At 39.4% G+C, this 24,897-nt stretch overlaps 1 protein-coding gene across 1 annotated transcript in view; it reads right to left on the bottom strand.

Moving 5' to 3' along the window:
- Window positions 1–24,897, bottom strand: part of pola1 (polymerase (DNA directed), alpha 1) — a 260,671-nt gene that overhangs the window by 229,873 nt on the left and 5,901 nt on the right. The window contains exons 2-10 of the mRNA XM_020532950.2: window positions 23,044–23,168; window positions 22,523–22,619; window positions 22,338–22,418; window positions 21,665–21,780; window positions 18,111–18,173; window positions 17,879–17,980; window positions 16,092–16,308; window positions 7,254–7,389; window positions 2,148–2,326 (exon numbers count right to left, since the gene is read on the bottom strand). Coding sequence (XP_020388539.2) covers window positions 2,148–2,326; window positions 7,254–7,389; window positions 16,092–16,308; window positions 17,879–17,980; window positions 18,111–18,173; window positions 21,665–21,780; window positions 22,338–22,418; window positions 22,523–22,619; window positions 23,044–23,168 — 1,116 coding nt within the window. The remainder of the gene's footprint in view (window positions 1–2,147; window positions 2,327–7,253; window positions 7,390–16,091; window positions 16,309–17,878; window positions 17,981–18,110; window positions 18,174–21,664; window positions 21,781–22,337; window positions 22,419–22,522; window positions 22,620–23,043; window positions 23,169–24,897) is intronic.

The following is a 24,897-nucleotide window of genomic DNA, read 5'->3' as shown; positions in this document are numbered from 1 at the left end:
CAATGGCCTCCTGGTATTATAGCTACACTATTAATCCAGAGACCAAAGTGATGTTCTGGGACCTGGGTTCAAATCTTGCCAGGGCAAATGTGGAATTTGAAGTCAACAAAAGATCTGGAATTAAGAGTCTAATGATGACCATGAAATCGTTGTTGATTGTTGGAAAAACCCATCTGGTTCACAAATGTTCTTTAGGGAAGGAAACTGCCATCCTTACCTGATTGGCCTACATGCCAATCCAGACCTACAGCAATGTGGTTGACTCTGAAGTGCCTTCTAGGCAATTGGGATGGGCAATAAATGCTGGCCTGGCCAACGATGCCCAGATCCCATGGATGAATGAAAAAGAAAATGCAGAAATACCCATTTCATTAGATCTATGCAACAATACAAGACCAGAAACAAATGTTATTTAGTTCCAAGCAATTCTGGTCTGTTTCTTCAATCATTACGTAGGATAATTTAATAATGTATAGGTTTCTTCTTAAAATACAAATGAAGATCACCCAGGGTCAATCTTTAGACTGCACTCTTATCCAATCACAGGCAAGGCAGCTGAAGGCCACATTATGCTTCAGAAAAACATTACTTAAAGGCCGAGAGCGGGGAGCTTGGATGGGTCCGAGAGAATGAATAAAAAAAAAGGGATAATTAACTGGCTCCCCTGTAGATATACATAATAGTATTATCAAGCTAAGACAGGACATAAAACTGACTGTTCCTGGTTAGAAACTACTCAAGGAGGACAGAATAGGAAAGAAGGGTGCAGCTACAATGTCAGTAAGAACTCTAGCACAGTTTTAGAAGCAAAAACTTGTTACAGATTCATTTCAAGACATGTGTCTATCAGCAGGCACTCTGAAGAGCAAATGGGGATGGGCAGCGAACGTTAACCATAACAGTGATGCTCAATCCCATGAAAGAATCGACAAAGAAAAGACCTGGTAAAGTAATGGTGCAATTCTCAGAGTGAAACACAGACTACCAAATAAGTAGAGATGATAGTGGGATCTGTACATTGTGCAGGGAGATGACACTTTACAGAGTAATTTTAAATGTCCTAAATTAGAGTGAAATAAATGCTATTAAAATAGAGATTTTGTTTTGGAATAAATTACAGCTACTTCTTAAATTAGAATGTTTCAGAACCCACATAATCTCAAAATCCCTGCAGTATGGAAGCAGGCTATTTGACCCATTGAGTCCACACCAAATCTCTGATGAGAATCCCACGCAGACTCATCCTATCCCTGTAACCCTGCATTTCCTGTCACTAATCCATCTCGCCTGCGCATCCCTGAACACTATGGGCAATTTAGCATGGCCAATCCACCTAACCTGCACATCTTTGGATTGTGGGAGGAAACCGAAGCACCCAGAAGAAATCTGCGCAGACACATGGAGGAACATGCAAACTCCATGCTGACAGTCATCCGAGGCTGGAATCAAACCTGGGTCCTGCGCTATGAGGCAGCAGTGCTGACCACTGAGCCACTGTGCCATCCATTAAGTGATAAAATGTTGTTTAGCTTAGAACAGAGAAATCAAGTAGGACAACTAACTAAGGTAAGAGGAGCAGGACAAGGAAAATTAACATGTAAATACAGTGAAGGATTGTGAAAAGGAAAAACTTGAAAAACAGACATTGCTCAGCAAGATGGGAAGGAACAAAATAACAGGCCAGAAAAGTCAATGAACGGGACATTCGTAGAGAACCTTCAAACTGGAAAGAATCGAGTATATAGATTTTTCATTATAAAGAGGCAAGGAGTGCAAAGGATAAAATTCTGCTAGATTAAGCTAAACAAATTAAGAAAAGGAAGCCAAACAATTAACTCTGGACAAACAACGCAAAACAAAATTATCAGCAATGTAGTAAAGATTAAAAACAAAATGAAAATTCAAAAGCTACTTGAAAAAGAATTGTAAGTAACATACAAAATAACTTATTATTTTACTTGAAAAAATTTGAAGAAAAAATTCTAGTTGTGGAAGATGAAGGTTTGGAGATAATTAATAAAATGCAATTTGTAACAGTGGCAGTGTAACCAGTGAATCATTAATCATTGATGTCAGTATAACTTAAAGAGAGATTACTCAATATGTTAGGGTAATTAATTAAAATCTTCGAAAAATATTCTTATTACCTGGTTGATGATATTGGTCTTCATAAGCATCCACCCAGTAAAACCTGAATACCTGCTCGCCTTCTAAACCAGTAACTAATGGCAAACGACCTGCATCTACCTGCACATCAATCACCACAGAATCATTTTCATTTCTGTCCATACGATCCCAGCAAGAAGATTCAATGAAGTTCGAGATTCTAAACAATAGGACAGAAGTTTTAAAATATGCACAACATCTTCCTTTAAAAGCAAATGCAGATTGATGGGACATCAATACATCATTTGAGAGATTTTATTTGTACTGGTACGTAGAAAGAGAGGCGACTATAAGTCAACCTGCACTACTCAAAGGCATCTAACAAGTTTACTTTCAGGAAATTACAAGTAAAAATTAAGTGTGTTAACTTTGTAACATGGATTACTGGTGAAGAGGCAAGAGAGCGTGGATGAAGGGAATACTGTCCGATTGGTGGAATGTCATGTCCCCCAGCAATCTGTAGTGAGGTCTCAGCTTTTCATTATACGAATTATTAACTAGACAACTGAATAGAGAATTATATATCCTGCCCGTCTGTAGATGTCACTAAATTAGAAGGCACAGTAGTTTGTGGTTCAAAAGGGACATCAGATTGACCAAAAAACTGGGACCAATTAGGAGGGATTGAATTTAATTTGGAAAATGCAACATTTGGATCCTGAAAGGATAAATCATAATATTTCTTTCACAGACTGTATGTGAAGAAGTAATGAGATGTAGGTGGCAATGTACACAAACCTTTATAAGCAAGCCCACATGTACAACAAGTAAAGAGACTGATGGAATGTCTGCCCAATGGCGATTAGAACAAAATAGGAAGTAAACAAAACTGTATGTTGTAGAGAGCCTTGGCTACATCACAACTGAAAAGCTGCATTTTGTTTCAGATGTACAGATTACAGAAAAATTGAAGGCCTTGTAAGGAATACAGCAAACATTTAGCTGAATAAGAACCAGGACTCAGAGGATTGAATTATGTGGACAGGTTGCACAAATTTAGCTACTATTCCCGAGACTAGTCAAATAAGAGTGCAGGGATGAGGATTCTTTTCTCTCAATAATTAATAAATTTGACTCAATTAAGCAAGTGAAGAATTGAATTATATTCTGTTTGATTGGGGTTATTCTTAAAACACTTTCTGAAAGGAAGAAAGCTGTATGAACCAGGTCAAAAAGAAGCTCCTGTCAGGGCTCAAGCTAACAAATGAGTATGCGTTTTCGAAGTGCATGCAGCATTTACTCAGAACACAGTTCTCTGTGTTTTAAATTAGTTTTATTTTGTAAGTTGACAGTATGTAACAGGCCAACATATATTAATTTTATAAGGTTAATCTGAGCTTTAATTTGTTTCGGGCATCAACAGTTATTATGGAGTCACGTGTTTTGTAATTAAAAGGCTTTGGAAGAAAATTAGATGCATCAATTGGTAAATTTATGCATTACAGTCAATCACTAGAAGTTTACACACATACCCGAAGCAGACTGAAATTATTCTACCACTGCTAAGGTATCATGGTAGGGATCTACTGTTGACGAGAACTTTGGTTGGTACAAGTGGTCTGTGGACTAGTGACCAGTTATAGATGACAAAGGCCATCTGCCTGTCAACACAATATGATTGGTTCTCAGATATCTGAACAGCCTGGGGCTGTGAAGAAGACGCAGCATAGCCTTCAGACCTCCACCAGCTCAGGAACCATCTCTGCTCTCTGGAGTAAAAGCTATGTCAAACCTGAGGAAAACCAGTTTATCCTTTCTGCAAGCAAGAACTGCTGATGTTGGAGTTAGAAACAACACAGTGTGGTCCATCTTCTTCCCCACCCATCCACCCTACCCTTCTGCGGCCAATCCCCACAGCACCATACCTGCATCCAACCTATCACCACCCTACCTACCTTTCCCCAGCTCCACACATCCTCCCTCCTGCCTCCTTAACCCGACACAACCGGTCCATCTTCTCTCCCACCTATCCGCCCACCCAACCCACTGACCAATCCCCACCACTCCTGACCTGCATCCATCTATCACCATTCCACCTACTTTTCCCCAGCCCCACCCATCCTCTCTCTGTTTATTTCCCAGCTCTCTTACCCCTCCTCATTTCTGAAGAAGGGTCCGATCCGAAACGTCAACTTTCCTGTTCCTCTGATGCTGCCCGGCCTGCTGTGTTCCTCCAGCTCCACATTGTGTTATCTTTCCTGCAAGCTGTGACTTTTAACTAATAAGTCAGACACCTTTCTATAACTATGAGCCAGCTATACTTTGGCTCCTGCAAACTAGTGAAAACCTTTGGAGAAGGTAGGCCAAGAAGCAGCATGGTGATCAACACAAGAATCATCTCAACAACGCTGTGAACAGGATCCACTAAACTGCATTTCCAGTCTTTTCCTCTGCCAATAACGCACGTTTTTATTTTGTGCATGTGTAAGGGGGAGTTTATAAAGGGGATGTGAGTTTTCAGTAATAGAGTTGTATGTCAATGGTTCATAATTGTTTATCTGTAGCTATAGTCTAATCACTTGGGATAAATATTGTTTTTTAGTACAGAAACCTAGTCCATGTTTTTTTTTGTCTGCTTGGGTCTAAAGGACAGGTAAATTGGAAAATATTTCATACTTCTAAAAAAACCTTTACCTTTTTATGATGACTCCAGAGCCACGATCTTAAAGTGGTGTTTTAGTGTCAAATAATTAATCAGGATATAATAGGAAGTGATGTCACTAAGATGACCATTGCTTTTAAAGGAACCAACCCAAGAAATGTACGCATACTGTTTGGCGTATCCAACATTTATCATAAACAGTGCATTAATAAGCCAATTAGAGTAAAGTAATCTTTCACAGTGGTTAATCAAGCAAAATTTAATAAGTGATGATTCTTAGTGCCTCAATGCACAAGGAGGAAGACGGAAGGAGAATTGCAGTCAACATAAGAGAATGAGAGTCTTCTGTCAACCAGTATTGCAAACTGGTATTTCAGAGTGAAAAACTACTAATTTTATTGAGTATTATTTCTTTTGTACTCATGTTGATGAATTTAATAAACTCTAGAAAACATCTGAAAACAGCTGTATCTGCAATGGATCTTGTAACGTGTCAGGATTAGTAAACTTTTAGACTGGTTCTCTCAAACTCAGAACTTAATTGTAATTCACTGAGGTCTTACAAATCCAAATGAACTTCAGTTTTACAACAGATGATCTAATTGATGCCTTTAAATCATAAAAAGGTCAAATTGGGTACAAGTGGAGAAATTACTTCTTAAATTAGGGGAAGCTGGAAGAAGAGGGCATTATTTCAAGTGGTGAAATTATGAAACATTATTCACAGAAATCTGGATCACTAGAATAAAATACTGGGTCAACTTAAATTTTCAAAATTCAGATTGATCGATTCTTATTATGTAAGGATGTCAAGTAACATACAGTGACAGGGTGTTAATGGATTTAACGTATGGATCAGTCATGATCTAACTGAATGGTGAAACAAGCTCAAGAGCTGAATGGCACATTCATGATCCTAAGAGGCAATAATTATCTCAAGTCACAAAGCAAAGCTTTGAACAAAATTAAGCGGCCAACATTCCCAAAGACAATGGGTAGGATACAACAGGGAACCATCACAGGTGAATCAGGAAGCCAATATCAGTATGAAACTTACTTTCTAAATAACAAACTATTGATGCATTATTAGGCTAATGCAGTCAAAACATGAAAATGCTTTTACGGCTTGCCATATGAAGAAACCAAAATAAATTTACTGACACCAAATGTGCATTTTGATCCGTTATCTAAACTATGGAACTTATTTTATGTCCTTTAACTTCTTTTCTTAAAGCAGATCAGACACTAAAATAGCCAGAACGTCAACCTATTATTCAGATCAAAGCCTGTACCCAACACCATCACCTGCATATGTCTTATCAGAACTGCTTAAACTTAATGGGGGAATTCTCAACAGCTTCCTATAGTCTGAAAGAACTTGCAAGGTCATCTGCATTTCACTCAAGACATCATCTTATTAAAGGAGTTGAAACAAAGAGGAATGACAGTCTGGGGAATCATTAAGGAACTGATTACGACTTAATTGCCCTGCTGGTGCTCATCAGTGAAGCGGCATGGCATTTTGGCAGATAACACTTCATTCACTGATCACTCCTAACTGTGGCCAGCAGAACAGGAGTAAACAATTATTGCAGAGGATTTTGTGTACTGGTAAAAGGCAGGCTCACCTTTTGCTGTTCATTTGCTGCTGGTGGTTTGAAGAGGACATTCGAAACACATCAGGTGACATATAAATATATAAATAAACATACATCAAGACTTTGTCACTACTCTAGCAAAAGGAATCTGGAAATTCTCAGTTAAAAAGAGATGTGTGCTACTTTAACTGATCGAAGATCTTACAAGAGTCTCCAGGAGAAAGGAATGTTTGTTCGTGCACATCTTGTTGGGTATCGTTACTTTGATCTACAGGACAAGAGGCTTGGCCCAGCAGTAACAGCTGCTGGAAGAGAACAGGACTAGAAAGCAAAATGGTCTCCTTCCTCTTGTGGGTGTAGGGCTTCCATCCTCCTTTAGATCTCCTCAAGAACCTCCAGTACCATGGCTGAGAACCCATATGCCCAATATCATGGTCTAAGTAATCCTGAAACCTACTGCTAAGTGTCAACCAGTTGCTTCACAGCATTCATGGAAGTGATTGTGGGGAGTCCACGGATGCTCAGCAATGTTCCTTCTAACATCTCTCTGCACAGACCACATTACACAGATTTCTGCGTGGCTGTACATGAATGCATCTTAAAGGGAGCTTTGGCAGGCTGTTAGCTCCCTCTACAATCATTTCCAGTTTCCTGCCTGGCCACACACACACAGCACTACGGAATGATCCACAAAAAATATCTTCTAATTGGTATACGAGTGCTAAACCTACAGGAGTCTGGCTTTGGTATCTCCAGCAAAGTTGCCTGCTGAATACAGACTTTCAGGCATGTCTTATTAGCATGGCTTGCAGTTAATGCCAGTTTCATCCTTTCACCAAAATATTTTTACTGTAATTCTCAAATGATGTTTGCACCAATCATCTTACATTAATGGTTTGTCTTCGTCATCTGGTTCTTTCACTTTGATATTTTTTTCTGGTTCCATCTCTACTTTCACAGCAGACTCGGTTTCCATGGGCTCATCAAAGTCATCGTCATTCAACTCCATTGCATAGGGCTCATCTACAAATCAAAATTCACAACTTTAAACAAACAAGAACTTAAGCAATACAGTAATGGAGCTATCAGATTTAACAAAGGGATCTCTGATCATGTTCCCCTGCTGTACTTTCTCCATACGTTGTCAGACTTGCTGAGTATTTCCAGCATTTTCTGTTTTTAATTTCAGATCTCCGCCATCTGCAATACTTTAAGAACATAGAAAATACTTTTGTTGAGAGGTTAAAAAAGAAAAACTCCTTAAAATGTCTGCCACTGCTTATCCATTGTCTTACTTCTTAACCTATTTCCCAGTCACTGTAGCTAACTCTACCTTCGTACTTTTGTAATAACCTTGACTTAAGGTTAAGGCATTCATTTCAGGCCCAAGTTTCACAAATTGAATATGAAATTCTATCATGTGATAATCACTCTTTCCAGAACTTCACTAATTAATCGTTAATTAATTGTCTCCTCCTAATTAAAAACTGTCTTGAATGCCCTCTTTGAAGCTTACCTCGAAGTGTACCTTTGCCAATTTGATTCATCCAATCTGTATGAAGATTAAAATCACCCACAATTATTGCTGTACCTTTTCTATGGACACCCATTACTTCCCTGTTTTATATTGTAGCTACTGTTAAAAACTGCTTCCAACAATGGCGTATTTCCCTTGCTATTTCTCATCTCTATCTGATTCTACATTCTGACCTTTCTCAGCCAAGATCATTTCTCATTACTGTTCTAAGCTCATCTTTATTAGCAGGGGCTACTATACCTCTTTTTATCTGAAATGTAAATACTCTTTGTGCATTCAGCTTCTAGCCTTGGTATGCTTGCAAGTACATCTTTCTAATGATGGTCACATCGTACGTACTTATTTCTATTTGTACTATCAATTAATTTATCTTCTTATGAATACTAGGTGCATTCAGATGAAGATCCTCTAATTCCGTCCTTTTACTATTTTTCTATACTCCCACCCTGTGTGCTGCTGTATTTTTATGTTTGCGTGGTCTGTCCCTTGCTGTTACACTCTGGTTATCATTGCATATATTGCTAACCTGCTATACTGTCTTATCATTTCTCCTCAAGTTGCTAAATTTCATCATCCCTGAACTCTTCCATCAACTATACCCTGCCCACCCACCACTTAAGCACCGCTATTTAACATCAAGCCTGCTTTATGGTCTGAATTATTTGACTTGTAGGACACTGGTCCAAGCGTGGTTCAAGTGAAGATCAACCTAACATACAAGTATAGCTCCCTCTGTCCGGAGAACTGGTGCCAGTGCTCCGTAAACAAAATTCCATTTCTCCCACACTAATCTTCAAGGCATATATTCAGCTCTCTGACTTTATTTATTCTGTGCCAATTTACTTCTGGCTCAGATAGCAATCTAGACATTATTACCTTTGTGGTTTCTTTGTAATTTAGTTCCTTATACTCCCTTAGGAGAACCTTTGCTTAGTCCTCCCCATGTTGTTGGTATCAATTTGGACCACAACAATTGGATTCTTCACCTCCCACTCCAAGTTCCTCTCCTGCCCAAAGACGCGCTCTTAATGTCATCAGTCAATAATACAGTCCTTGGGACTTATGTACTTGGTTGCAGGGAACAATAGCCATTCCTGAATTATACAGTCCTTATTCATTACAAAAGAGCAACTTCTATTGTTTCACACAACATGTCCTATGTTTTGTCTGGTGTGAGCATCAAACAGAGAAGCAGTCTTGTGTTGTGCATCCATGCCCACTAAGAACTAGACAATGGATTACAAAAGCTCTACTGGTGTACATTCCAACGTCAATGGCTCTTTGCAGCATGGCACTGTGGTCAGTTTAATCATCCTCACTGCTCCTGTCCACATCACCTGCAAGAATATGAACTTGTCTGGATGAATGGAAGTGCTGAGGTTTCACTAGAGCTCCCTTGTGGATCACCATATCTGCCATTCGATGCTTCATATTCATAATTTCCTGCCCTGACCTTTGACCAAACTGAAGTACTTAACTTAAAGGGGTTTAATTGCTTTCTGGAACAAGGAATTTGTACCTCCCTGATGCATTGTCATAAGCTCAGACACCAGCACATCAACTCCGTGCCAAAATTCCTCCAGCCACAGACACTTGCTCTTCCATTAATTGTTCAAAAGCATTTCTTTTAAAATTCAGTGATGTAATGGTTCACAGTGTCATGAGCAGCTAAAAGTTAATGGGCATCAGGCTCGACTTTCCCTGCTACTGAAGTTGCACTGACTAAATTTACTCACTACACAGAGATACCAAAAGGTTAGTACTCCACAAGGAAAGATTCAGTGCCACAGACCCACAAATAGGCCAAACAATCAGTGGCACTGGCAGACCTCTTAAAATCCATTCTTAGTGGGCATGGATCCACAACCATTAGACAAAAGAGCAGAAGTTAGGCCATTCAGTCCATTGAGTCTGCTCTGCCATTCAATCATGGCTGATAAGTTCCTCAACTCCATTCTCCTGCTTTCTCCTTGTAACCCTTGATCCCCTTGACAATCAAAAACCTATCTATCTCCGTCTTAAATATACTCAATGACCTGGCCTCCACAGCCTTCTGTGGCAGTGAATCCCATAGATTCACCACTCTCTGGCTGAAGAAGTTTCTCCTTATCTCCGTTCTAAAAGGTCTTTCCTTTGCTCTAAGGCTGTGCCTTTGGGTCCTAGTCTCTCCTACCAATGGAAACATTTTCCCAACATTCACTCTGTCCAGGCCATTCAGTATTCTGTAAGTTTCAATTAGATCCCCCCTCATCCTTCTAAACTTCTCTGTTTAATGCTCACACCAGAAAAAATACATAGGACATGCTGTGTGAAATAATAGAAGTTGCTCTTTTGTAGTGAATAATGGGATGTTGATGCTGCAGCATACTATTTGCCTGACATTAAAGATGAAACTTTAGGGTAGGTAGTCGGAGTTCCACTTTGGTGAAACAGCACCGGCAAATTAACCCAAAGATAGTTTGTCTCTTTTTCCTGGATTCTGTGCCTCTTCACAATGCTACGGTGTATGAGTGGTAAAAGCCCTTAGAGATTGAAACCCTAGCTCCTGAACTTGAACAATTGTCTGTTCCATTTCATGTAGTTTGGCGTAGTAATTGAAAAGACGTGGAAATATGCCAGCAATAGCCAGCGTATGATCCTGAAAAACTGGTAAAATAATAGACAATAAAACAAGACTCAGGCACAGAAGATAACTGTCGAGATTTTGTGGCAGTTAGGAAAAAGAAACATGGGATCTGTTGTGTTTGCCATCTTTACCCCTCTGAAAATGAAAGCAGCTTTTGGAGTTTATACATGCACAGTTAAATGCGGAAATCCAGGAGGTGTTGTCAGTACTTCAATGTTCCTCTATATGGAATGGTTACTGGTCAGGAATCAATGCACTCTCAGCAAAAGGATATTACCTCATCTCAATTCCCTCATTTTCCCTGTCGCCTTGCAAGTTTTCCCTAGTCATATCCTCAAGTTAAAAAAAAAGTGCCAAAAGGTTAGAGTCAGCATCTGTGATTAATTAGAATGGTTAAAGAATAGTATCAAACTAAAAGAAAAAAATATAACTGTAGAAAGACGAGCGGAAGGTCAGAAGATTGAACTGAATATTTTTTTAAAAATGTCAAGAATGACTAAAATACTAACAAGGAGTGAAAAATTAGAGCACAAGAGAAAGCTAGCCAGAAGTATAAAAACAGATAGTAGGAGTTTTGATAAATATTTTCCTTAAAACAAAAGAGAAGAATTAACAAAAGCTTGGACCCTATATAAAGTCAGTCTGAAGAACCAATTATGGAAAATAAAGAGATTGGAGGGGAAATTGAGCAGGTATTATGCATCAATATTTACTATAGAAGATATAAGTAATTGTTCACAAGCAACTATAAATCATGAAAAGGAAGGGAAGAAGGAACTCAGGAAAACCACAACCACCAGAGAAGTGGTGCAACAAAAACTGTTGGAGTTGTGGCTTGGCAAGTGCTTGGGTTCTGATGATCTTTGTCCATAGGTCTTAAAAGAAGTAGGTAGTGAGAAAGTTGATGCATTGATCTTAATTTTCAAGATTTGCATTGATTTCAGAGCAATCCAATTACATTGGAAAATAGAAAGTGTAACTGCATTATTACAGTCACAGAGTCATACAGCACAGAAACAGACCCTTCAGCGTAACTCATCTATGCTGACCAGGTTTCCTAAATTGAACTAGGCATTTTCCTGTGTTTGGCCCATATCCCTCTAAACCTTTCCTATTCATGTACCCGTCCAAATGTCTTTTAAAGATGTTGTAATTGTACCCACCTCTACCACTACCTCTGGCAGCTCATACCAAACACACACACCCTCTGTGTGAAAATGCTGTCCCTCAGGTCCCAATTAAATCGTTCCCTTCTCACCTTAACCTATGCCCTCTAGTTTTGCACTCCTCTACCCTGGGGAAAAGACCTTGGCTATTCACCTTATCCTTGCCCACCATGATTTTATAAAACCTCTATAAGGTTACCCCTCAGCCTCTTGTGCTGCAGGGAAAAAGTCCCAACATATCCAGCCTCTCCTCATAACTCGAACCTTCCAGTCTTGGTTACATCCTTATAAATCTTTTTTGCACCCTTTCCAATTTAATAACATCCTTCCCATAGCAAGACGACCAGAAAGGTATGCAGTATTTCTGATGTGGCCTTATACAGCTGTAACATGACGTCCCAACTCCTATACTAAATGCTCTGACCGAGGAAGGCAAGCGTGCCAAACCTTTCTTTATCACGCCGGCTACCTGTGATGCCACTTTCAAGGAACTATGTACCTGCATGCCTCGGTCTCTCTGTTCGACAACACTCCCCAAGGCCCTGCCATTAACTGTGTAAGTCCTGTCCTGGTTTGTCTGAACAAAATGCAACACCTTGCATTTATCGGAATTAAACTCCATCTGCCATTCTTTGGCCTGTTGGCCCAGTTGATCAATATCCTGTTGTACTCTTAGATACTTTCTTCACTGTCCACTATACCAAGCAATTTTGGTGCCATCTGCAAACTTCCTAACCATGCCTCCTATATTCTCACCTAAATGTCTTTTAGAAGTCCACGCTGACCATATCAACCATATTAATCCTCAATCCTCTGAGGAAGAGTCACCAGGCCTGAAACATTAACTCTGAATTTTTCTTCACAGATGCTGAGCTATTCCAGCAACTTCTGTTTTTGTTCCTGATTTACAGCATCCACAGTTCTTTCAGTTTTTATTTTGTCCTTTAAGTTATTCATCTCACTCCAAAAGCCCCTAAAAAGATTACACTTCAACGAATGACATGGAACTGATATTTTTTTAAATGTTCACTAGACTCAATTACTGAAAACCCTTCAGACTTGAAAAATTATTTTTATACTCATAGAATTTCGCATTTCTCTGTTTTGAAGAAAACTAAATTTTTGATTATTCAACCATCTTTACTGTGCGTACATTTCATTGATATTAAATGACATTAAAAGTGAAGGTTGGTCCCTGCATTTTACTTGGCTATGAGAATATTTTAATGTGATTGGTTGTTTATCCACATAATAACATCACTGTTGCTACACTTCTCAGAGAGCTCCTTGGTTGGTGCCAGATTCAAACTAACTTTGGGAAAGGGAAGACCCATGCCATAAAGATTGTTAAATCTTTAACTGCAGCTCTGTTTGAGCTTAGCGGCGAGTAATGTTCCTTAGTCGTTGACCATGAAGTCATTTTTTTAAAAAAGCAGCTCTTCAGCAACAATATCTGAATGAGTAGTAAATCTGTACCAGTTAAGAACACAGGCATGAACCGAAATGCTCCTACCTAGGTCCCCCATGTTTTAGAAGCAGGGTAGAGATATGTACTAATAATTTCTACATGATTGCACCTTTAAACTACACAATGTAACAGTCACATTTCCCTGACTCCGTTTATCCATTTCTCCTTGACAACTGTAAAACTCAGTTCCAAAGTGACTTCTAAATTAGCAATCACAATGCTCTACTTGTATGATGTGCTACAAAAAGGGATGCATCTTAAATTAGTTGACATCAATATTTTCATCTAATTATACGGCGCTGACCTTTTTCACAAAGCATGTGGTGCAATTAAAAATCCCACAACAAGCAATACATTTCCTAAGCTTTATTCTACCACCATCTAGTGGCCAATGAATAATAAAAATACATGCAATAGTCAAACTTCACATATTGCCGCTCTTCTCTGCTGATACCAAGCACAGACACAATAATACCGAGAACACTGAAGGTCAATGAAATCATTTACCACATTCCTCTTTATTTAGAATCTAGTTCAACTTCCATCGCTTCACCCTATTACCCAACCCATCTCTTTGCACAAAGAGGTAGTAAGAACTGCCGATGCTGGACTCAGAGATAACATAGTGTGGAGTTGGAGAAACACAGCAGGCCAGGCAGCATCAGCTTTCCTGCTCCTCTGATGCTGCCTGGCCTGCTGCGTTCCTCCAACTCCACACTGCGTTATCACCTCTTTGCACAATGCATTTTTTTAAAATTCATACTATAAATAGTTATTTTGTTGACAGTAAATGAACTACCTTTAAAATAACCTACGTGAAAAATGCAGCACAAGAGACGAGTGCGGGATTCTGCTTAACCTCCTCCCAAGGTCCCAATCATCTCCACTATTTTCAGCCAATACTGGTTTATTCTGCGTGATTTTAAGGAGAATTAAACAGAGATCATGGGGTCTGATAATGCACTGACTGTAGAGCTTAAGCCATATCTACCAGGGTTAGTTGCTCCCCAGCCAAAATGTGCCAGTACAGCTATTACACTGGTACCTACCTGACAACATGGATGGTTGCCAAGGTAGGTCCTATACACATAAATAAGTCTAACTTGGCCAATTATTATGCCAATTTGGGAGATCCCTCCAATACCATCAGTGAAGTGACAGTAAGAGTCAACAGTGACACCTACTCATAGACACACTGTTCAGGAACAGAGCTGCAAATCTGCTCATAGCCTTAAGTTAAACAAAGGGAAAATAAAATGTTAATTTGCCTGAAGGGACGCAGCTTTGAATCGGGCACCATGAGTCTTATCGACACAGAGGTCAAAAGGGTTGGCTGGAGTCCAATTCAACATAAAGGATGATGTTTGTGAGTTTGGGACTGTTTCAGCCACAAAGCATTACTGCAAGAGATCCACAAGACAAACATTTTTAACTACATCAATGACCTTCTCACAATTACAGGCACAAAATTGAGGCCATTCTCTGACAAATTCAGCATTCAGCTCCATTTACAACTCCTCAGAAATGAAGTGGTTTACAGCTAGAATGACACAAAGTTAGCTATAGCCTTACAAGGTCAGCTAACATTTATACTTGTAAGCTCCAGGTAAGGAATCCTCACTCATAATTACCATTTACAAGAGAAAACCTAACCATGTCTCCTTTCCCTTCACTAGCCAGCATCACCTTAAGTAGCACCAATACATAACCGTTCCAATACTCTGGGAGCAGAACAGAGCCTGGATACTTCGCTGCAGGTGACTCTCCCCATAACACACACAAAGCCTATCTGTTGTCTGCAAAGCTCAAGTCAGGAGGGTGATAGCACATACTCCACTTACCTGGATGGGTGATGCTTCAACAAGCCTAAGCACCAACGGGGATGGATGAATACCTGACCACACTGTTATTTCTCTCCACCGCTTCAACACTGTGGCTACAGTATATATGGACCACACGTTGCCATGCACTTCATTTCATCTACAGCTCCTACTCCAGAAGCCTTTACTACCATGAAAGACAGAGCAATCATGTTGGAAACAGCATTACCTTAAGTTCCCCTCCAAGTAATATGCCATTCTGAAATGTTGTGGAGTTAATGTCCTGGAATTCCCTAACCAACACTACATCAACACAAGAACTGCAACAAGTATAGAAGGTCTATCACTGCTCTCCTTGAAGACAAGAAGGCTAAGAGGAGATTTGTCAGGGGTTTTCAAAATCATGAACAGGCTGGATAAGAGTACGTAGGGAATCATTGTTCGCGCTCATAAGAAGAACAAAACAAGAGGTTTTAGATTTAGATAAACGTGCAAAAGAAGCAAGTATGATGTCAGCAAAAACTTTTTCACATAGTGAGTAGTTAGGATATGGAATGCAGTGCCTAGAAACAAAGTGAAAGCAGTTTCAATTACTCGTTTGATGAGCCGGTTCAGGCATGATGGGCCAAATGGCCTCCTACTGCACTGTAACAATTCTGCAATCACCATCTTCTCAGGGTAAATTCAGACAAGAGATAAATGTGGCCTTTCCAGCAATGATCTAACCCCAAGAACAATCAAAATAAAAAGCACAAGAAGAACAGACAGATAAGCGTGAGTTCTGCGGGACATGCATACAAAAATAATTTGCAATCAGGATGGTAAAATTTCAGGATGGGAATAAAAATACAAGGTAAATCAGGTCAGTTAGAACTGAGTTAAGGAGGAAAATGAATTATTAAGAGAGTGCACCAAAGTCACATACACTTGGATAACAGGACCACAATGTGCATCAGACTCCGAATAAATTTAACACTTTTCAATTAGGAATTAGACAAAAAAAAAACCTGGTCAGCCAGGTATTGTATTAGAGGGCTGCTCATCTGCCTGAAACAAGGCCACAGCATTAATCTGTCCAAAAAAATAAATGGAGGGGGTAAATTCATACCTTCAACAACTTTCTCTTCTTTTACGGTCATAGCCTTTGAACTATCCTTCTTCACCACTGTTGCCAGTCTCTTTTCCTCTTGCTTCACTGACACCTGTTTGACTGAGGATCTCACCGGAGCAGATTGGACAGAGTCCACAACACTAACCACCTCTTCAGTAGCAACTGTTTTCCTTGCGGAACTGTTCTGGTAATTAGAATCGAGGGCTGGAGAAATCTGAGGGTTCAAAAGTAAATTCAAACCAATTTTACTTTGGAAATAGTGAAGGACTGAGAATTGCCTGAAGACCTATGATGCTGAAGTGATGCAGCATGAGAATTACTATTAAAGGGTAAATTATTGGCATGGGGTGAAATGGGTCTTCCAAGATTCTTCTCATATGGAGCCTTCAATCTCTTCCTTCTAAATGTCTTTCTCTCCAGTTGGTTGCTATACCTATTGCTTGTTTACCCAAACATTCACTCTTCATTCTTCCTTAGACTAAATTACCATCACCACCACCAACCTCCCCCTAGCCTGGCCCTTAAACACAACTCCATAAGATATCATCTGCTACCCACCTCACTGTAGTACGCCTTGCTGGTCAGTCTGCCCTTCCTTCAATAATTTACACAACTTGAGTTGACTATGATTTTAAGGGGAGTCAGAGGTGTAGTGATAATGTCAATGGGCTGGTAATTCAGAACCCAGGCTATTAAAGTCATAGAGGTATACAGTACAAAAAAAAATTGGCCCTTCGTAGCCCAACTCGATCAAGTTTTCTAAACCTAACTAGTCATATTTTCTTGCATTTGCCCATAGCTCCCTAAACCTTTCCTATCCACGTACCTCTCTAAATGTCTTTTAAACATTGTAATTGTATCTGCCTCTACTGCTTCCTCTGGCAGCTGGTTCCATATACACACCAACCGGTGTTTGAAAATGTTTCCCCTCTCACCTTAAACCTATGCCCTCTAGTTTTGGACTCCCCTACCCTGGGAAAAAGACTGTGGCTATTCACCTCATCAATGCCCCTCAATTTTATAAACTTTACAAGGTCAACCCTCAGCCTCCTGCGCTCCAGTGAAGAAGTCCCAGCTTATTCAGCCTCTGCTTACAACTCAAACCGTCCAGTCTCAGTAACATCCCTGTTAGTCTTTTTTACACTCTTTACACTCTTTCCAGTCTAATGACATCCTTCCCATAGGCACAGCATGACGTCCCAACTCGTCGACCTATGATGCCACTTTCAAGGAACTATGTGCCTGCATCCCTAGGTCTCTCTGACAACAAACTCCCCAGGGGCCTACCATTAATCATATAAGTTCTGCCCCGGTTTGTCTTACCAAAATGCAACTACTGGTCACATCCCTCTGTACCTCAATAATTGACCTTCAATCAGAAAGAACCATCACATGTTATGGTATGAAGATGAGACAAACAGCTCACTATCTGACCATAAAATAGCATGTAGTTTAGTTCCACACTTTGCAAAATCCTTTTTTTTTGAAGTTACATTTTACACAAGCGAATTATAATAATATTATGGACAGTGGCCACTTCTTCAATCACAATGATTCAAAATATCATTAGAACATCCAGTCATCATTAAGGAGATATTTTAATTAGATGCTAAGAAAATGCAGATAACATTCATAAAGACATAAAAAGAACTAGTGGGAACATTTGTCCCAGGTCAACAATCAGACACAATCACAATGGAACAACGTCAGACATTTTATTGCTCACTTTCCAACTCGGGTGATGCTACCCCTTTAACATTTGCCGAATATATTTACGGAGGTACCTTGAGGGTGGGTGGCCTGACGGAAAATGGATTTGCTGATACTCCAGCAGGTTTCTTCCTCTTTAAAATGACAGCAGGTGGTGGTGTAGGTATTAAAGGTGCCTATTAAATTCAAACATTCATCACTTAGGAATACACAAACAATTTGTATTGAAAAAACACAAGAAACAGGAATAAGCAATTCGTGGAACATAATTACCTAAACTAATTTAAAAATGATTTGGGCCCTTACCTCTGCATGAAGATCATTAAGTATATCTCCCAGTAGATCATCCTTAGACAGATCAACATCTTTCTATAAAAATAATTACAAAAATAGAAAAAAAGATCATTTACAACATGCAACTCTTGACCTCTTCAGAATAGTCAGTGTCATGGCCTTCTCCACAACCAATCATAAGTTGTGTTTATAGATTCTCTGGTGCAGAAAAAGTGTCTCAAGGTTCAAAGTTTTGGCAAAGATCTGTAGCTCAGGTTGCGGGTGAGGTTGTTGATTTGCTTGCCGAGCTGGCTTGTTCTCGTTCAGACATTTCGTCACCATGCTAGGTGACAACATCAGTGAAGCCTCTGATGAAGGAGCAGTGCTCTGAAAGCTTATTATTTCAAATAAACCTGTTGGACTATAAACTGGTATCATGTGACTTCTAATTTTGTCAGAAGCAGAGCAAAGGACAGCTTGAAGTGAGTGTATGCTGGGATAAAAATTAGGGATGGCACACAAGCAGTTCTTAAAACAGAGTCAGTAGATATAACATGTCGGATGTTATCAGTAAACATGTGGAAGCTGACCCTGTGTCTGTAGATGGTGCTGCTTGGAGGCAGTGAGAGATTTGGGGCAGTGGTTGTTTGGGGGTTTGGGGGGGAGGTGGGGGGGCGGGGTGGTGGGGGAAGTAGAAACAGGCAAGGATACATCTTTGAGCGACCCTGGAAATAAAGGCACTAGAGCGAGAACAGAAGGAACTGCTGGAGCTACCATTGGTAGCCAGGTGTGGAACCAAGTGTCATGCCAAGTTGGATAACAATAAGGCACTACAGGAGGTTCATATGGTCAAAAATCACAAAAGCCTTACAGTGGTCAAGAAGGAAACAAGGGTGCACCAAAGTGACAAACATGAAGGGTATCATTTGTGATCAGCACTAGTTCAGTACTCTGGGGAAGCAGAAACCTGATTGCAGAGGTCCAAACCTGGAACGTTAGGAAAGGTAGCACCGATTAAAGAGATAAGAAATCATTCAAGTACTCCGCAAAAAAAAATCAGAGGTGGACTGACAATTTTCAAGAACGAGAAGATAAGAATCGGGTTTTCAAGGAGGCAAGTATGATTATGGTAATTTTGAAAGGGAGGACAACAATACTGGAGGAGTGGAAACAACTTATAATGTTAGCGTGCAATGAGAACTTGAGTGGTCAGCAATTTAATGGAACGACGAGGGAAGCAAGAAGTGCTACTCTTGGGCAAGATGATCACAGAGGTTTGACTAGATGGAAACTTGGAGAAAAATTTGGTTTTGGTGATCCAGTGGAGGTGGCATAGCAGGGGATGAAGTGAATGAGGCAAGGAGGTAGCTAAACATGTTGTCTCACCCTGAGTAACAAAGAAATGCATAAATTCATCTCATTTGTTGTTGGAGGTGAGGGTAGAGATATGAAACCAACAGTTATCTTTGCTCACTAGGATAATCTGAGAGTTGCTGCCACTTCAGAGCTAGGAAAGTGAGGCCTGTTAGACCTAAAGCATCAGATATCCTCAAATCTAAATCACTCCGATTTAAGTAAGTGATCAAGATTAGACACAGAAAAAGCTACACTAGGATCTAGCACATGTCGAGGCAGGGCTAACGGAGATGTTGAAGAAACTGACAGTTGCAGAACTATCATGACTAATGAAGCGCCAAAGATCAGATTAGTTTGGAGCTTGAAAGTGACTGAGTGAGAAAAGATTATCAATACAACTAATACTTTTCCTTCCTCTATCAGAAGCTAGGACATAAATTCCTCTGGAGACAAGAGTCATACTTCACCCAAAACATTCACTCTTTTTCTCTCTTTACAGATGCTGTCAGACATGCAGAATATTCCCACCGCCTTCCATTTTTATTTCAGATTTTCAGCATCCACAGTATTTTGCCTTTATTAATTATATCATTAATGCTATTGTGCATTGATCCACAGCAAGCATGTCTCTGCAAAATGTCCCTGGGGTGTTCTGGTCCATGTACTGTATTGTAGAAACCAGCAGAGAAACAAAACTTATCGAGAGACAGTGTAATTTAAATCATTGCTTGCTGAAGCAAAGAAGTAATGGTATCTTATACAGATCATAAGGTAGGTCAATTCAGGTACTGGTATCCAGATCTAGGTGGCTTACTTTAGGAAATCTGTGGAAGCCTTGCAGGATGAAGAAAAGATCCATAACTGTATCAGGGAAAAGAAAAAAAACAGATACCACAGAACTCAAGGAAATTTCATTACAGTAAACAGGAGGTGAGGTCATCATATAAATAGAAAATTTAAGTAAATAAAAAATTGCACCAAAACGAGAGGGGGATTTGGATCAGAAGGATGAGCTTAACGGAGGCTGACAAGGACACAAGAAAAGATATGGTGCTGAATGCAAAATTCACAATAACTTCCAAAATAAAAGAGGAGCAGATAAGTTCATCAGAAACAAAAAGAAAATGGGGAATACAACTACACGGTCAGTGTTCAGAGTTCCTGCATAGATGAGTTGTGCTTAATAGCCTTCTACATGCAATGAGGTTTATTCTAAAAGTTGGAATATAATTAGACAGGATTCAAACTCATAAGTCCAGTTCTCTACAACTAAAAAGGGAAATTATCTTCTTTTTTGGCAAAACTAACAGCCAAAAATCCAATTTGTTCCAAAATCTGAAATACGTTTTGAAGATGCAGCTGGACCACAGAGAATATATGGGATGTTCAATTTGAAAATACTCAATGCAAATTGGGCTAATAATGGGTTGTAGCATCAAAGGATGCCAAAGGGTCTTTTGGAAAGGATTCAAACTGATGTGTGGTTGGCTGCACCTTATTGCTCCACCACTTGAGGTTTAACATCAGATTGGGTGCCTTGTTGTTCCCTCAGTACCTCTAATAATAAAAATTAACTAACCAATCAGGTTTTGTTCCTTTAAATTAACCAACAAAACCATGATTCATGAGTTCCTCACCTACAGCAAGGAAGGCAGTAGAGCCTGCTCAACTCCAACAGTCAAAAAGGGAAATTCACACAAAGATCGAAAAACTTTACCGCACTTGAGTACAAACTAATCCTTCTCTAAATATATTACGCTGGAAAACTGATAAGTCATTCAAGTTCTTTTAATGGACATTAAGGACACAACTGATCTGGAAAATTTTCAACAATTCTTAATTTTTTAAATTTCCATTTATCTGAAATCCTCATGTCTCCAGAATATATAGCAAGAGGGGAAAATTCTGCACAAGTCAAGTTAGCAAAGAAAGGCAAGGGAATTTAAGTTGTCCGAAACACATTCAGAAAATTAACAATTTAATGCACAATTCCACATAATAGCCCATTGCACATAAATCGAGGTTGGCACACAAATCTCTATCTTCAAAGACTGAAAATGGGAACACCCCATATCAGATTTTTAAAAATTGCATTTTGCTTCTGCAAGCTTGTGAAGGACAGGCTGCCAACAGATTGTGTAAAAAGGACAAGAGGAGGAAAACGAAAATCCAAAAGCTTAGGAAAAGCAGGAAACACAAATCTCATTTACTCTAAAGAGATTGTGCCATACCTCAACCTTCTTCTTGGTTGTGCTGGCCAAAAACATGGATTTGATGTTATTAGGCTTTGAAACCAGTATATTCTTCACATTTTTCTTCTCTTTCTTTGTACTGGATCTTCCTTTGTCTATAAGGACAGACAGTAGGAGACAGGTTTTAGATACTACAACAAAAAGACAACATTTAAATCAAAAACAGAATTTGCTGGAGAAATTCCAGTATCTGTGGAGGGAGAAAAACAAAGTTAATGTTAAGTCTGATATGACTCTTCTTCAGAACAGGTAATATTTAAAGTTTTGAGAATATGACCAATGATCCACTCAAAAATAAAAGTAATGAGAAACATAACAACCTACATTGCTGTAGCAACTTTAATGTAATAAAACATTGCAACAAAATGTACATCAAAACTAAAATGGCATGGACACTGGAAATCTGAAATTATTAAAACGTTAGTACTATTCAGCAGGTCAGGCAGTACCCGTGGGGAGAAATTTGGAACTGCTGTCAGTTTCAGGCAAGCACCCGGATTCTGCACTTGTTTAAAAATAGTGACTATTTTCTAATTTCTTTGAGTTCTGATGCAAGATCATTGACCTGAAACACTAACTCTGTTTCTCAACTCAGACTTGCTGCCTACTGAGTACTGGCAGCATTCTCAGTTCTTACTCTTTAAATGCTTACCTTTGTCTTTTGTATCGAAGACATCTTCCTCCAAATCATCATCAAAAATTTCTCGACCATCTTCCACATAACCAACACCATCTGTCAAAGACAAAATGATCAGGTATTTGACAAAAACAGTGGAAAAGTCTCCTTTAAAAGAACAGGAATTTGCACAAAGGAAGACAATGAAGTTTAGCATCTACCATCATCGACTATCCAGTCATCATCCTGTCGTTCACATACAAGCTTAGAGTATTGATCTTCATCAAGTTCCTCATAAACATTTGAAATCTTTTCAACCTGAAAGACAATAGGTTCCACACTATGTTATACCCCATGGGAAAAGAATTGGATGTAACCATACAGAAACAAGATCCAAATCAGCACAGAAGTGCACTTTAGAAAGAAACCAAAACTAATTACTTCATACAGTTCTGAATGCTGTGAAACAATGTAATATTCAGGATTTTAGATCAAATCTACAAAACAGACAGTCAACCCTTGGCTACAGAATCTTCTACAATTACTATGGATACTGTTTCTCCAACAAGAAACCAGTCAATTGACATCAACTACATGAACTTGATCTCCTTTTCAACACAAACAGGGAAGATAGTACTATGGAAATTTTATGGTTCAGGTTGAGTTAAGATACTTTTCATTAGCCAGAAATACAACTCCTCCCATCCAATTTTTATAGAAAAATTGAAATTAACAACTTTACCTCATATTTTATTTTCTCACCAGCCTTGGCCTTCTTCAGGCGTTCCAGTGCTGCAACTCGCCCTACTTTTTCCTTACGATTACGTTTTGAGCGTGTTACTGCCAAGCCACACTCGTCAGCACCATCTGAAAAATTAAATTTGAAATTAGATCATAAGTTAACTCACACTGACATGGGGAGTAGATGGACTCTATTTCGCTTCAAAAGTGCCAACATAAACTCGATGGGCCAAGCAGAAATGTATGTTATTGAAGGCGGTTATGATTCCATGAGCTTCATTTCATACTGTTGCAAATATCTGGTTCACAATTTGTGTGTTATAAGTTTCGGTTGTGGGAGTTAAATTGGAGAAAATGGGACAAATGCAATTAAAGCAAGCTTGAAGTCTGTGACACTGGAAAGGTAGGGGCCACATTAGCTTGAAAGGTTACTAGCTAGAAAGGCAATAGCTATAAAACAGTGAAAGAATGCAAGATGTGATGTTTGCAATCCTTACAGTAATGGGAATCCATAGTATTACAGAATCCCTAGAGTGCGGAATGAGACCTTTTGTCCCATGGAGTCCGCACTGACCCTCCAAAGGGCATCCAACCCAGACACACCCCATACCTTATTCCCTAACCCAGCATTTAGCATGGCCAATCCACCTAACCTGCTTATCTTTAGACTGTGGGAGAAAACTGGAACAGTTGCTGGAAACCCACACAGACACAGGGAGAATGTGCAAACTCCACACATGCAGTCACCCAAGGGTGGAATCAAACCTGGGTTCCTGGCACTGAGAGACAGCAGTGCTAACCACTGAGCCACCATGCTTCCCAGATGGATGTTTTTTTGTTTTGAATATTAGATTAAAAGAATTTGGTGCACGAGAAAGGTTGTAAAACCCATTTATTTCATTGCATCATAAAATAAATTGTAAATGTGGGATAATTAATCTAAAAGTCAGTTTGAGCAAAACCCAGAGCAAGCTACATCATTATGGAGATGAGTAGAGATTAGGAAGGTTCTTTAGTTTAAATTTATCTGAATAATTACTGAGAGCGCTTTTGTGGTTTGGACCTTGTACATTTTGCAGCTCACCAAGACATAGCCAAAAGGAATGCTGAGTTAGCTAGACTTGTGTTCTAAATAGAGCAAAAATGCAACTTCATCATGTGCCATGTGGAATGCAGGCAAGCCTTAATCTAAGTTGTGAGTAAACAAAAGCTAGCAGAACAATTAAGAAGAGTCATTGAACTCAAAACATTAACTCGTTTCTCTGCACAGATACTGCCAGACCTACTGAAATTCTCCAGCAATTTCTGTTATTGTTTCAGATCTGCAGCATCTGCATTTCTTCATTTTATTTATAGAAGTCAGTGATCCCCACAGATTCTTGCACCAAAGGAAGTAGCGAACAGATTAGTTTGGCAGTCCTGGAAATGTAAGCAGAACAAGAGACTAACACATCCACTATTGAGAGATGATAAATGAAAATTTGACCTCAGAATATCTGGAGCTAAGAATTCTCTAGGGGACTGTGACATGCTTAAAGGTGACCTCTATAGAAGTAAGCAACATTCAGACTGACGTTGCTTATTGTAGTTATAACCCACATTGCTCGCTGTTCTATTTGATTTTTTTTTAAGATATGTCACATAGTTGGTTTTGCTCACAAAGTATTAAGATCTTGCTGCATAGTTCTACATGTCAAAATGACGTGTTTGTATTTCTCTTTAAGCATTAATGATCCCCACCCAGATTGTAACAATATGTATCAGAGATAGTAGGAACTGCAGATGCTGGAAAATCTGAGATAACAAGGTGTAGAGCTGGATGAACACAGCAGGCCAAGCAGCATCATAGGAGCAG

This window comes from Rhincodon typus, chromosome 11 (assembly GCF_021869965.1).
Source record: "Rhincodon typus isolate 14 chromosome 11, sRhiTyp1.1, whole genome shotgun sequence".
Lineage (NCBI taxonomy): Eukaryota > Metazoa > Chordata > Chondrichthyes > Orectolobiformes > Rhincodontidae > Rhincodon > Rhincodon typus.
This window is presented reverse-complemented; position numbering and strand designations above follow the sequence as displayed.